Raw genomic sequence first — 15,659 nt, 5'->3', positions numbered from 1 at the left:
ATATATATATATATATATATATATATATATATATATATATATATATATTTATTTTTTTTTATTTATTTATTTTATTTTATTTTTTTTTTTTTTTCATGTTATAAATTGTTGGGCATTGGCTTAACATATACCAAATTATTTGGAATATATTATGCTTAATACCATATTTTAATTTAACACAATTAATTTAATTCTTATTTAATATAATTTATTTTTTGTTTTATTTCCATTTTATTGTAAATTTGCGTTATTTATGCTATATTCTTCAGGGTCCTACAGTACATAACACCTTAGTCTCAACCTCACCCTCCAAACTCCCCCCTCCACCTCCCCTCCCTACTCTGTAAAATGAATAATAAATAAATAAAAGATTTTTTTTCATGTTATAAATTGTTGGGCATTGACCTTACATATACCAAATTATTTGGAATATATTATGCTTAATACCGTATTTTAATTTAACACAATTTATTTAATTCTTATGTAATATAATTTATTTTTTTGTTTATTTTTTAGTTCTTAATTTCCATTTTATTTTAAATTTGCATTATTTATGCTATATTCTACAGGGCCCCACAATAAATAACACCTTAGTCTCAACCTTACCCTCCAAATTTCCCCCTCCACCTCCCCTCCCCACTCTGTAAAATGAATAATAAATAAATAAATAAATGTATTCTGAAACTGAATGAACTTGCATCCCAGCCTGAATTACTGTTTTTATTCTATACACTGTTGGAAATAGGATTTAGAGAGAGAAATAAAGCTGCAATTTGAATTATACATTATCAGCTATTCTTTTCAGACCTCTTAATATCCAAGCTGTTGACAGACTGTTCACTGATGATACTTCCCATCACACAAAGCCGAGGCAACTACCCATCGGCTTTTATTATGAGCCTGTTTTGAGTCAAAGGGTTTCTGCGTTCGGCTCTATGTACAGACGACCACACTGAAGCGAAATGCAACAGACCGCGTGCTATTCATTTATTAAATATATTTATCTGTAAATATATATGTGTGTGCATATATTTACAGACTTCATTCTTTACCTTGATGGCATTAGTGGAGATCTGGATCTCATGGAGTTTGCGCATGGTGCCGTCCCGGTCGATGAAGTATGAAGAGGCCAGCTGGTGCAGGGCCTCCACTCCCTGCGTGGCGTTCACCATCTTCCGGTCCAGCTTGTTCTTGGCCATGAACATGGTGAGCGCCTCCTCGCCTACAGCACAGAAGAGAGAACAGTTGCTGAAAAGCTCAGTCAGCAGATGCAGAAAGTCAGGCCCAGCATCAGGGGGTCATTTTCTGGGGGCAGTTCTCCTTATACATACACTCGTAAAAGTGGGTCTGAATGTAATGAGCATATTTAATCACAGCACTAATGAGAAACCAACCAATCAGTAAAACTTAGTGGGGTGTGATGAGAAAAGTGAGGCACTACAAAAATGATATCTTTAATGTGGGCAATATCTCTGTTATTAATTAGACTGTAATAAGACTGCATCAGCAAAGCTACCCAACACCTACACAAGACTCCTGACAGCTGACATAGACCTACATTAACATTCATAAAGGCATTATTGCATTATTCCATGTATTCCACCCTTAGATTCATACAGCAACGGCAGATGTGGCGTCTACAATGCTCAGTCCATGAGCTTTTAAATACACTGTATGTCAAAAGTTTGTGGACACCCCTTTTTATGGATGCATTCAGCTACTTTAAGCTGCACCCAGATGTGCTCAGCCTGTCTAGTCCCTGTAGAGAAGAAGGACTGCCAATAGAATAGGACTCTCTGGAGCAGACAAACATCATGAACCTATTGGCACCATGCTGCCTAATAATGCCAGGCGTAGGCTATAGAGGGGCATATAAAGCCCCCCAACAGCATCGAGCTGTGGAGCAGTGGAAGACCTGTGTCCTCTGGAATGATGGTTGGTGGAGCTCCATCCAATACTTTTAGGATGATGAGGTGGGGTGGTGATCATCATTCAACCTCCTGACCTCACTAAAGCTCTTGTCGCTGAATGCAATCAAAGCCTCACAGCAATGTTCCTCCAAAATCCAGTAGAAAGCATTCTTCTTTCCTGGACAGTAGAGACAGTTCCTCCAACAAAAGCAGGATCAGATTTTTTGTATTTTTTATTTTAATAACCTTGATACTGCAAGAGTGAATATGCAGGTGTCCCAATACTTTTGTCCAGATAGTGCATGTAAAAAGAGAAGAGCAGCTGTGCCAGATTTGTGGCATCTGGACACCTTCAGAAGTTATCAGCAGATTCTTCAGGTCCTTTAAGTTGTGAGGTGGGTGGGACCTCCATGAGCTTCAGTGAGGAGCCTTAGGTGCCCATGACCCTGACGCTGGTTCACCGGTTGTCCTTCCTAGGTACTGACCACTGCACACCGGGAGGGAACACCCCACAAGACCGGATACCTGATGTTTTGGAGCTGTTCTGACCCAGACATCATCTAGAACCTCACAGTTGGGATCTTCTCAAAGTGGCCCAAAGAATTTGACTGGTGTTGACTGAGTTTTAGGCTACACCCACTACACTACACCAACCGCAATACCATGTTTTGCACTGTATCCATAAATACGACGTCCCACATCTGGTACGTTTGTGACTTTCTATCTGTCTACTGTCTTTTCTTTTCATTTCCAGCATTTTCTAGCGCTCTATCGCCCCCTCTGTGCTTTTCCGGGGTGGGGGTGGGGGGCCTGCTCAGGCGCTGTGCCGGCAGGAACTCACAGGCGGGGTGGATTCAGAGGTATCCGGCTCTAAAAAAGTGGATCACTCCAAACACTGCAGGCTACAGCCACTCACAAAATGTCGTGACATATTGCAGGTCAAAAGCATTTTTTCCTCCTGCCACTCTCTGTGACATTTTTTTTCATGTGTGTGTGTGTGTGTGTGTGTGTGTGAGTGTGTGGAAGAGAGTGTGTGTGTATGAAAACTTTGCTTTTCCGAGTCCAATGCCGCCAGCATTTCATTCCTGGCAGCATGTAGTCTGCTGCTGCCTGTCTGTGTCTGTGTGCTACTGCCTGACAAGCACTATGTCAAGCACTGTCATTGACCTGTTACACCAAACACTTCACACACACACACACACACACACACATACACACATGCCTGGAATATGCAGGCTGGTGTCAACTCATATAATGACCAGGTCTGTGACTCTTTCAGGCCTACTCTGTGACAGACAGTAAAGGACGAGGTCACTCTGGAAGGGGGAGGGGGATGAAAGGGGGGATTGGCGTTGTGAAAAAGCCAAAAAGCACCTTCACAGCGCCAGCCGGGGTGTGTGATATCTGTTTAACGAGCCTAGTCTTTGATCTTGGCGTCGTCGTAAACGATAGTGCCTGTAATGTTCGTCAGCCCCGCCCAAGGACACTTTACTCAGTCAGCCATGCATCTTCTAATCCGCCTGTCCTGATCTTCGGGTCGTGCTGGGTCCAGAGCCCACCAGGACTCCCAATACCTCCTGGACCGGATAGGGTACTTATCCTGCTTTTGATGGAGTACCTCGCATTCTCCCATGGTCCTCTGATGTCTGGCCTGGAAGTTGTGAGGTGGGCGGGGCCTCCATGAGCTTCAGCGAGGAGCCTTAGGTGCCCATGACCCTGTCGCCGGTTCACTGGTCGCCTTTCCTTGGAGCACCTTTGGTAGGCTTCCTACCAAAAACCTCCTGAATTTTGGAGGAACATTGCTGTGAGGCTTTGATTGCATTCAGCGACAAGAGCTTTAGTGAGGTCAGGAGGTTGAATGATGATCACCATCCCACCTCATCATCATCCCCAACTCAGTCTCCCAAAAGTGCTGGATGGAGCTCCACCAACCATCATTCCAGAGAACACAGTTCTCTATACGGTCCAGGTGGTGTTAGGAGTCCTGGTGGGCTCCGGACCCAGCATGGAGAGAACACCCCACATGACCTGCCAGATGTTTTGGAGATGTTCTGACCCAGTCAACGTCTAGTTCTTTTTTTTAAAGGTGGCTCAGCTTCTTAGGCTTCATCACCTTAAGGAAAGGACTGCTCACCTGCTGCCTGATATGTAGATCCACCCCTTGTCCCTTTGTGGATCACATTGTCCAAGACTGACCATGAGACCCGCCAATAACGTGCTCCTCATGTTATCGTCAATGGGTGTGAAATGAGTAGTGCTAAATAAAGGCTCCCGGAAGTTAACCGGGGGATGCCGCAACCATGCTGGGCATCCTTTCGGTTTCAAACAACCCTGCACAAACACCCTGACAAAGCATGTTACAGCGATAAGCTGCGAATGGCCACTGGGTACCTCAGCCGGTTGAAGCTGAGGAGGTGGTGGGAGATGTTGGTATTTTAAGGCAAATCAACATTTCTATCAAGTTCTAGAGATTTTTATTCCCTTCGTTTGAGGTGAGCCTGGGGCGACTCAGCCATCTTTTAAAACTTTACAGCAGTGGTGGGATTTCGGCAAAGTCCACATGAAACAGTTATGTCAGCAGTTTTCTTCCAGCGTCACAAAAGACATAACCCTGAGGAGTCCTGAGATAGAAAGAGAGGAACTCCAATGCCTAACAGAGTCCAGCGAGACTTTATTCAGGCTCTCTGATCCTGAAGTTCTTCCTCAGTCTGGAATCTAAGAACTATCACAGCCGATGGTCTAAGGCTGGTGCTTTGCTGTCAGACCCTACAGGGATTCGTCAGCAAACAGCTGAGTTCTGCACTGAACTGCACTCTAGTGAATACAGCGAGCCGCCAGAGCTGGAGAGGGCCTCCCTTGAGGGTCTACCAGCAATTGCAGAGGATTCTGCTATGGGGCTTGAGAGGCCACTTTCCCTGGTGGAGCTAAGCGATGCACTGAGGAGCACCAGGCATTAATGGATGTCCAGTAGAAGTTACTAGTCCATTTGGTCACAGGCAACCAAGCTCAGCTTTCAGCATCCACATTTTGGAAGGTCTTAGCAGTCTTTGGGTTTGGCCCTGGTCTGAAAGCCATGATCTGGGTTCTGTACTGCGGCTCTTGGAAGACGAGCAGACCGAACAGACGAATCGGGCTACGAAGGTCACCCTAATAGATGGACATCGTTGCTGCCTGCAGTAGATCCTCCCCCAGGTCTACTCTCTGGCATCCAAGCTGCACCGGAGGACAAGGCCTTATATGACTGGCCAGTTCCTACAGAGGATTCTCACTGGTCTGGACAAGCTGGTGTGGAGGCCACTGGCCTGTGTTCTGCTCTGATCTTTTTATTGTAGGGTTTTAAAGCTCTCAGCATGGCACAGCACCACAGCGAGAGAAGACCGGCTCTTGAGGGAACCACTGATAATGCCACCTTCTTCATTTGCGAGATGCCAACTGTTTGTGGAGGTTGCAGACAAAAGCCTCAGAGGCACACTGGCGCTATGTGTGTGTGAACTGCTGGAAGGCGAGATCCTAGAGCTTGCCGAGTGATCGCCAATGCTTTGTAAGCCCCTGACGAGTGTCTCACAGGTTTAGTATGTGGAACTGTTGGTGGTGTAAAATGAAGGGTGTGATGATCTGAAGAACCTGAAAGTCATGTAGTCTCTGTATCTCTTTCTCTCTCTCTCTCTCTCTCTCTCTCTCTCTCTCTCTCTCTCTCTCTCTCATCTCTCTCTCTTTCGCTTTCTCTATCATTTTCTCACATCTCTCTCTCTCTCTCACTCTCTCTCTCTCTCTCATTTTCTCTATCATTTTCTCACATCTCTCTCTCTCTTTCTCTCTCACTCTCTTCCTCTCTCTCTCTCTTTCTCTCTTTTTCTCTCTCTCTCTCTCTCTCTCTTTCTCTCTCTCTCTCCCTTTCTCTCATCTCTCTCTCTCTTTCGCTTTCTCTATCATTTTCTCACATCTCTCTCTCTTTCTCTCTCTCTCTTTCTTTCTCTCTATCTCTCTCTATCCCTCCCCCCCCCCCTCTCTCTCCCTCTGCATGTCTCTCTCTCTTTTTCCATAACAGTGTTTAAAGGCCACAGAGCAATATCTGGAAATCACTCAGAAACATGTCACATGCACTAAGCCCCCCTGTGCTGTGATTGGCCGATTAGCCGGAGGGGCTTTGTGGCGATTGGTCACTTGACTTGGACTCCTGGTGTCCAGAGGCAGCGGATGGTTCATGCCTGACTGATTCTGCTTAGTAGAAAAAGAGCAGCGCCATTTTATCCTTGGGCTGGCGATGGTTACACACACACACACACACACAGGCACACACACACACACACACCCTTGACCCCGATATGGAGTTGGCCAAGATAATGACCATCTATTAACCTGCAGTTATCGTCTTTCCTCTGGATTCCTCTCGCAACCCAGGGTCAAACGTCAGCACCAGTTGGCGGCCAGGATACACCACACCCTAAATACATTCAGCTGCACTATGTTGACAAAAGTATTGAGACACCTGCTCATTCATTGTTTCTCCTCAAACCAAAGTATTAAGAAAGAGTTGATCCTGCTTCTGTTGGAGTAACTGTCTCTACTGTCCAGGGAGGAAGAAGGCTTTTTATTAGATTCTGGAGGAGCATTGCTGTGAGGATTTGATTGCATTCAGCAGCAACAAGAGAGCGTCGGTGAGGTCAGGATGTTGGATGATGATCACTAGCCCACCTCCATCATCCCCAACCAACTCCCCAACTCATCCCAAAAGTACTGGATGGAGCTCCATACCATCCATACTGGATACGGGGGGTCCCCAGCTGCAGAACCGACTACTTCTCTCTCGCTCTGTCTCTCTAATTCTCTCTTTCTTGCCACCCGTTCCCTCCTCTCTTCCTATCTTTTTTTCTCTCTCATTCTCTTCTTCTCTCTCTCTCTCATTTTCTCCCCTCCTCTCTCTACCTCTGAGCCCCTCCCTTTCTCTCATCTCACCCTCCCTCGCCCCCTGTTCTTTTCTCACCTCTTCTCCCTCTCTTTTTTCCTCTTCTCTTACTTCTCTCTCTCTCTCTCTCTCTCTCTCTCGTTTCTCTCATTTCTCTCTTTCTGTCTCTACCCCCTCTCTATCTATCTTTCTCTCTTTATCCCTCCCGCTCTCTCTCTCTCTCTCTCTCATCACCTCTCTTTCTCTCTCTCTCTCTCTCTCTTTATCCCCTCTATTTCTCTCTTTATCTCTCTCTCTCTCTCTCTCACTCTCTCTCTCTCTCTACCTCCCTCTCTCTCTCTCTCTCTCTACCTCCCTCTCTCTCTCTCTCTCTCTCTCTCTTTATCCCCTCTATTTCTCTATTTCTCTCTTTATCTAACTCCCTCTCTCTCTCTCTCTCTCTCTCTCTCTCTCTCTCTCTCTCTGTCTCACTCTCTCTCTCTCTCTACCTCCCTCTCTCTCTCTCTCTACCTCTCTCTCTCTCTCTCTCTTTATCCCCTCTATTTCTCTATTTCTCTCTTTATCTATCTCCCTCTCTCTCTCTCTCTCTCTCTCTCTCTCTCTCTATTTCTCTCTTTATCTCTCTCTCTCTGTCTCTTTATCCCCTCTATTTCTCTATTTCTCTCTTTATCTCTCTCTCTCTCTCTCTCTCTCTCTCTCTTTTATCTCTCTCTCTCTCTCTCTCTCTCTCTCTCTCTCTCTCTCTCTCTCTCTCTCTCTCTCTCAAAGCAGAACCCAGAAGGTTCTGAAGGTTCCTCACAGCTGTTTCCTACAGTAAATTGGACTTACAGTACAGCAGCAGTCGTCCTGAAGCCTGGACTAGTCGTTTCAAGCTGACAGGAGGCTGCAGGATATTTATTATTTTGCTTTCTGGAATATTTATTGGAGTCAGCTTTGGCCCAAATTCACTCCTCATCTGGTAAGTCGAAGCAAAGTGGAGCTGTGCGGGCGGGAGTCTGATTAAACACGACCCCGTGACTCATTTCAGATTCCTCCATTATGGCCCGCAGTCAGATATTACACTCCGGTCCAATTCGTTTCTCAGCACTACACCTGTTTGTGATTTATCAGGGTCCCGCCGGCTAGAACGGGCATATTGGTTCCATTGATTTTCTGTTCAGTTTTATGGTCATATCGTGTAAGATGATGGTGGTGGTGGGTGGGAGGGTGGTTGGGTGGGTTGAGGGGGAGCTTGCTTCTTAAATATCTGGGAACTCCATGATAGTGGATTACCAATAGCGCCTTTTTAAGACGGCAGCTGTGACGGCCAGCCGTTTGAGCCTTGTTAAAGTGGAGGCAGGTACAGTGGCCGGAGACACGAGCCCACAATTACAGCTCATTAAAAAAACATTACCTGGTCATTAGAGGTCAGTGTAGAGTATTAGCATGAAATGCAATCTACTCGTGCGCAGTTTACCCTGCGGGGTCATTACTCTTACCCAGTTTGACATGTATCATAATAGATGCCACAACAAACTGCAGATGTAGCGGCCCTGCACCTCATCAGATAGCATCAGTACTGCTGTAGGAAAATGAAGGGACTACTGGAAAAAAACTTATTTTGTAGCTACTTGGTGAAAACTTATTTTTGTGTCAAGAACAAACTCTTACAGGTAAGATGTAAAAGAGTATGGTGCTTCTTTAGTACAATTTATAGCATTTTTTTCATCTAAACGAATAAAATATTTGAAAAAAGTATTTATAAAAATTACATTTTTGTTTAAATGTATAGTTTACTATATATATATATATATATATATATATATATATATATTACAATTTTAGTTGAAAGGTTTTAACCAAATCTGCCTCAGTAGTAGTAACATGAAATAACAAGAAAAAAGAAGTTTTGCAATTTAATTTAAAATTATTGTTTGTTTTATTGTTATTTTGTAATCTATTTTTTATTTTTAAAAAAGTTACTCAGCAAACAGGTTCTGCAATTTAGTTTAAAATGATAGTTTATAGAAACTTTTTTTCTAAAAACAAAAAGGTTTTATTGAAAAAAAAAAAAAAATATATATATATATATATATATATATATGTTGAGTCAACATTTTAGTTTATCCAACAAAATCTGCCTCAGCAACAAAAATACTCAACAAAACAATTTAGTTTAAAATTATAGTTTAAAAGAATTGTAAAAAAAAATAAATAAATAACAATAAAAAGAACAGTTTGTTTAAAACACATACACACACACACACACACACACACACACACACACACACATATATATATATATATATATAAAGATAAAGATAAGATAAAATTGGATTCTGTGCAACAAAATTTGCCTCAATACTAAAAACACAAAAATATAAAAAATTACATATTTTACAGTTTAGTTCAAAATTATGTTTGGATGACATAAATCTTTGGTTTTAATTAAACATCTAACTGAAATAATTTGATTTAACATTGTAAATTAGGCTAAGTGTTCTTTACTTTACCGGACCTGTAACTAAACAGCTCAGTAACATTGCATAGCACCACAGGTGTAGCGCATGACTCAACAGAATGACGTAGAATGACCCAAAATATGAGTAATTCTATGAAACAGAAATAGAATAGAATGATACATTGAAAATATGTAAATACATTAGTAAAATGACTCTATATATAATTTAACATAATATAATATAACAGGTATCTTTTGCATCTGCAATGTTTTTATATCTCCATATTGACCAGCATTCCATTTGCATCTAATATATAAGAAAATATTATGTGTGTGTGTCCCAGTTTGACTTACCACCCCGTCACACTAATTAGATTTGTCTATAAATAATGAAACAACATCATTTAAGCCTTTGGAACAGCCAGGAACAAAACAAATTCTGAAATGATTTTATATTGTATATTGTTTTAACTAGTATTTTAATTATTACACTTTTAATGCAAAGAGAATGTGATGTTAATTTGGTTGACGTGTGCTAGGTCAGAAACTTGACCGTGTGAAGAACTTTACCACCATGTCAGGTTTTATTGTAAATACGGCTGAATATGACTGAAAATGGATGAATTAAAAAATAATTATATTCATAAAGATGTTATGTCTGAGGGTGGACAATATGTTTTTAGGAAATGTTGTGGATTAAAAAAAAAAGTAAACATGTAGAACATTGTAATGTGGAAATGACTTACAATGACAAAAAAATATATATATGTATGTGAATATATATATATATATATATATATATATATATATATATATATATACACACATATTATATTCACTCTATATCCAGTAATACCAAAATGAACACAGAAATAAACAGAAAGCCCAGAACTCAAAATAAATAATAAATATTACCCATAATGTGTTTATGTAAGCAACCACATGAATAAATAAGTAATTCTGCACTTATAGAAATAATGATGTGATTTGAATGTACAGATAAACGCCAATCACTCTAGATCTCTACAGCCAAAGAACAACAGGGATAGCAAGATTTTCACGAATGACAAGAAGCCACAAAAAAATCCCCCTACAGTGGATTCAGAGGAGCATTAATGGACCACCTCCCTCAATAACGGTGGGAGTGTGTGTGTATATACTGAGGGCTTCACACACAAAGCCTGGAGAGCAGCAACACACAAATGATCAGGCCTCTCTGAATACAACTCATCTCTGGAGGCACTCTCCGGAGAATAGACTGGCAAAGAGAGCATCTCTCTCTCTTTCGCTCTCTCTCTCGCTCTCTCTCGCTCTCTCTCTCGCTCTCTCTATTACTGTAAGTGTAATGGCTGCAGGCCGCCACTCTCTGTGTGCATCTCACCACTCCGGCTTTATCAGCGACGCTACGGCACACACTCTAATGTTCAGCACAGGACTGAGATGGGCGACTTCTGGGCTACAATTCCATCTCAGCACGGCCTCGAGGTTAAAGCGGCTGCAGAGAGAGTCTCAGACAGAGAGAGAGAGAGAGAGAGAGAGAGAGAGAGAGAGAGAGAGAGCGAGGGAGAGAGTCTGCAATCTGACTGAATCTCTGAGTCAATGAGTCGGTTCTGATTATTGGGGGAACAATGCGCATCAGGACATTTTGGTAAAATTATGATTTCTTTTTAAGGGCTCTTGTTATAAAATTGTACGCTATTATGATATTTTTCCCACATGATTTTAAATAAGACTTGCTGTGTGTGTGTGTATACACTGATAATGCCCCCCTCCATGAAGTCCATCTGCTAAAACGAGGCCTGCTCTAAATTTCACAAAACCAAACACACTTATCATTACACATATTATTACATCACACAAAAACCATGAATCTCCTTTTTGTTTTGTTTTTTCACTTGTTCACGTCATTTGAGTTTGGCAGATGCACTGAAATTTCCATGATGAATGGACCAATAGAAATGCTCCAAAGTGACGTCCACTGAAACTTAACTAGGTGTTTTTCTTTTCCCGTAAATTATCATTACAGTAAAGCTATATATATATATATATATATATATATATATATATATATATATATATATATATATATATATAGCTAATTATTATATATATAATTATGTTGTCTTGGATGTATTCATTTAAATTTGTAAAATAAAATGTATATACATATATTCTTTTATAGATTTGTAAAATGTCTAAAATTCAGTTTTCTATTTCAAAATTATTTTTGACTTTATTAACAAATTAAAATTAAATTTTTCTATTTTACTATGAAATTTCATTGTATTATTTCCGATATTAACAAACTGAAATGTAGAATTAATTGTATTACATTTATTGCTTATCTTATTGTATTATAAAAGTTATGTAAAATATAAAATATTATTCCATATGTTACTTTCTGAATATTATAATAATTATTAACTTATAATGCAAAGTAATTGATAATATATTCAAAATATTCATCATTACAAACCATCAAACTACAATGCAATTTATTTAGATTTTTTTTTTTTTTTAAATATTGTTTATATATTTATTTAATATATTATTTAAATAATTATATTTTAAATCCACTGGCAAATATATATAGATGGGATTATAAAAAATCCCAATTCCAACAATATTTTTATATTATAATAGTATGATATTCTAATATTATATTGAATTTTATTAATATCTATTACAACTTTTTAAAATCGCTACAGTTGAACTGACTGCTGCATTTTTTTAACATCTAGGTGCAATGCAGTGCTGTGGTTATGAGCACATTTCTCCAGGGTTTGAACCCTGTCACTGCTTCTATACAATCAATAATTGTCAATAATTGCAGATGAATGGACCAATAGAAATGCTCTAAATCACTAAATAAACTCTTACTTTAGTTCTCCTGTAAAGTCACCATTTTGGAGATACATGTTTTTCACTGGACAGCGATGATATATATATATATACATATGTGTGTGTGTGTGTGTGTGTGTGTGTGAGGAAGAGAGACTGAAAGACAGAATCATAGACACAGATGACCTAGATTCCTTGAACACTCATAAATCATCATACAACCGTATTCTGGGCTGTGTGTCCGCGGCTGAACCGGACCCACTCCTGGAGTTCAGTTTCTGTCGTGTGTTTAAAGCTAGGGATCATATTTCACGTCTTTATTATATTTCTCTGTGCCATAATTAGCCGATGGGGCTTAACCGCTCAGCCAGGGAGAGTATAATACTGCAACTGGAGACGTTTCTCCCGAGCTGCTCTCTCCTCAGGAAAACCAACATGCTTACGTTTCACAGCAGTCTCACTGGCAGCTCTGAGTCTATACGAAGCCGCATCCTGCAGCCGTAATGAGGACCTGTATTACTTCATTTAACGGATGAAAATGCAAACAAGCAGACAAGCACACTCTGGAGGATTTTTCCCTTTTAGAAGACTCTATTTGTCAGTAGTCCACGGTCAGTGTCGCATGACCTGCGCAAGCCTCTCCACCTATCAAACCTGAGACTTGGTCCAGTGTTAAGATTTTACACTGATTTAATGGAGATAACAGGGTTCTAAATAATCAACTGTTTGCATTAGCTGTCAAAGCCTAATTTACTTCTATTGCACTAAATGCCTCTTTTCCCCCACAATCTAAATCATTTTTTAATATTCAGCTCAGAAACCCCCGGAGGTTTGTACTATTTGAGGTCACGGGACTTTGTACCATTGCAAGTTCTAAAACTTTTGACTGATAGGGTATATATACATACACACACACACACACACACACACACACAAACATATATGTCATCAAAAGTTTTAGAACTTGCAATGTTCTAAAATATATATATATATATATATATATATATATATATATATATATATATATATATATATATATATATAAAACCCACAACCCACAATATATATCTCTCAAACCCACACCCCTGTCATCAATAGCCAGGAGCTCTAACTGCTGAGGCACCATGTATATACTTATATATAGCCACTATATATATATATATATATATATATATATATATATATATATATATATATATATATATATATATATAGTGGCTATATATATATAATTTGATATATTATTATATAAAATAATTATATAATATTTAGAATTATGTTGTTTTGGACTTTATATATACATGCATCCTCCTTTTATGGGTTTGTAACGTCTAAAATTCAGTTTTCTATTTCAGTGATATTTTGGATTTTATTAACAAATTAAAATGTAGAATTAATTGTATTACTTTTTTTATTAAAAGTGCAATTTTAAGTGCAATCTTACTGTATTATAAAAGTTATCTAAATGATAAAATTTTACTCTGTATGTTACTTCTGCTATCATTTTACTTTTGGTCCCACTTTCTAATAAATTTTCTTATTTTAAGTGTCAATAACATGCAGTAACACTGTAACTGTAACTACGGGTGATATCTTCACTGTTACAGATGGACTACAGCAGTGCATCTTGCGATCAACTTCACTGTTTGATTAATTACACCAGTGCATCTCAACAGCAGCTTATATTAATAACAGCTAATAGCTAATCGCTAATTGTATTTATATGCTTAACAGCTATTAAGATGCACTGCTGTAAATATAAGTCAAATCTGAAGTTGACCTGTGTATATTTACATAAACAGTGCTACTGTAATGCATCTGTCCCAGTGAGAATATCACCATCGCATATCACATTACATTGTTATTGCATTGATTTAATTTAATCTTTATTATTTCTATTTTGTTCACGTCCAAATGTCTGTGAACACCCCTTCTACTACATTACTCTAGTCCAGTCTAGTCCCTGTAGAGAAGAAGTACTGCCAATAAAATAGGACTCTGGAGCAGATAAACTACATGAACCTATTGGCACAATGCTGCCTAATGATGCCAGGAGTGGGCTATAGAGTATAGGGTATAAAGCCCCCCAGCAGCATTAAGCTGTGAAGCAGTGGAAGAACATCCAATACTTTTTTGGTGGTGATCATCGCCCAACATCCTGACCTCAGTGACGTACTTGTCTCTGAATACAATCAAATCCTCACAGCCATCCTTGTCTAAAATCTAGTAGAAAGCCTTCGTCTTATCTGGACAGTAGAGACAGTTACTTTAACAAAAGTAGCAGACATTTTTAAAAGCCCTTGATTGATGAAAAAGCATCAAATAAGCAGATGTCCCAATACTTTTGTCCATACAGTTTATGTATATGTAAATAAAATGATGGTAAAATGAGGTCATCTGCATAGCTATAAAAGGTCTAAAAATGGAAGCTTGCACAGTGAAAAAACAGTAGGCCTTATACGGAGTCCTGTGGTACACCATAAAATACATCAGGCTAACTTTTCGGGATATCTATCCAACCACTTGGACAGTTCCAGAAAGGTTAACACAATCGTGAGGCACTTCATGAATGCCGTGGACTGCTGTTTTTAAAAGGTAGCACTGAGGTCATCTACTATCCTTAGCAAACGTCCTTGATTCCAGGGAATAAACGCAGGGTGAGCCAAACATCTGCGTCCTTGCAGGTATGAGAATAGCTAAATAAAGAGCTTACCTCCCAGTGTGGCTGAGATGAGGATGTGGGTGCCATATTTTTTGATGATGGTATCGATGAACTGCTGGGTGGAGGGCCGTCGTCCCAGCAGCCTCATGCTCCTCTGGAACTCGGGCATGAGTGGGACGGGGTTACGGATCAGGTCCCGCCTCTCGATGGCCGTGTTCCTCACCTTCCAACGTGCAAACTCCCTGTGAGGACACAAAGCAACGAGCGCAGTGAGATTTTGGGACCGTGGCCAAACTGAACTTGTTGTCCCTGCAATACTGCAATAAACCAGGCCATGATGTGGATCTACGAGACTTCTACGAGACTCAATGATGGTTACAAGACAAGTATGGTTGAAAAAGAAGGTCTGTGTTTTTGGGATGTTTTGGGGATCTGAGCAGCTCAGTAGTCGGGGGTCGCGAGTTCGAATACCGAGCAATGCTGCTTTGCCATCAACAGCCGGAATCTGAGTGAGCACAATCGGCCGTGCTCTCTCCGGGTGGGTAGATGGCGCTCTTTCACGCCCATCATCACTCTTAAGAGATGCCGTTAGCTGGGCCTGTCGCTTTTCTCCGGCCGTGTCGGCTGCCCGGTAACGGCATATCGGCCTCAGTTTGAAAAGAGGCTGGATTCGCATGTATATTGAAGGCGACATGTGTTAAGTCCTTACCCTCTTAGTTTTGGGAGCATTGCTAGTGCTAGGGGGAGCTACAAACGGATGGCAAATGAATTATAATCACAATAAAATAAAAAAAACAGGTCACTCAAGAAGCCAAAATGCAGGGGCCCCATTAAAATTAATTACACTGGGCCCCACAACTCAAACAAAACTCAATTAATACTTTTATTTATATAATACTT

General features: G+C 40.1%; 1 protein-coding gene across 2 annotated transcripts in view; it reads right to left on the bottom strand.

Moving 5' to 3' along the window:
* brinp1 (bone morphogenetic protein/retinoic acid inducible neural-specific 1) overlaps positions 1-15,659 on the bottom strand; it is a 186,328-nt gene that overhangs the window by 91,687 nt on the left and 78,982 nt on the right. For both annotated transcript variants that reach the window (XM_072692747.1, XM_072692753.1), the window contains exons 3-4: positions 14,811-15,001; positions 1,053-1,222 (exon numbers count right to left, since the gene is read on the bottom strand). In XM_072692747.1, the coding sequence (XP_072548848.1) occupies positions 1,053-1,222; positions 14,811-15,001 (361 nt within the window). The remainder of the gene's footprint in view (positions 1-1,052; positions 1,223-14,810; positions 15,002-15,659) is intronic.

The sequence above is a fragment of the Salminus brasiliensis genome, chromosome 1, assembly GCF_030463535.1.
Source record: "Salminus brasiliensis chromosome 1, fSalBra1.hap2, whole genome shotgun sequence".
In the NCBI taxonomy this organism is placed as follows: Eukaryota; Metazoa; Chordata; class Actinopteri; order Characiformes; family Bryconidae; genus Salminus; species Salminus brasiliensis.
This window is presented reverse-complemented; position numbering and strand designations above follow the sequence as displayed.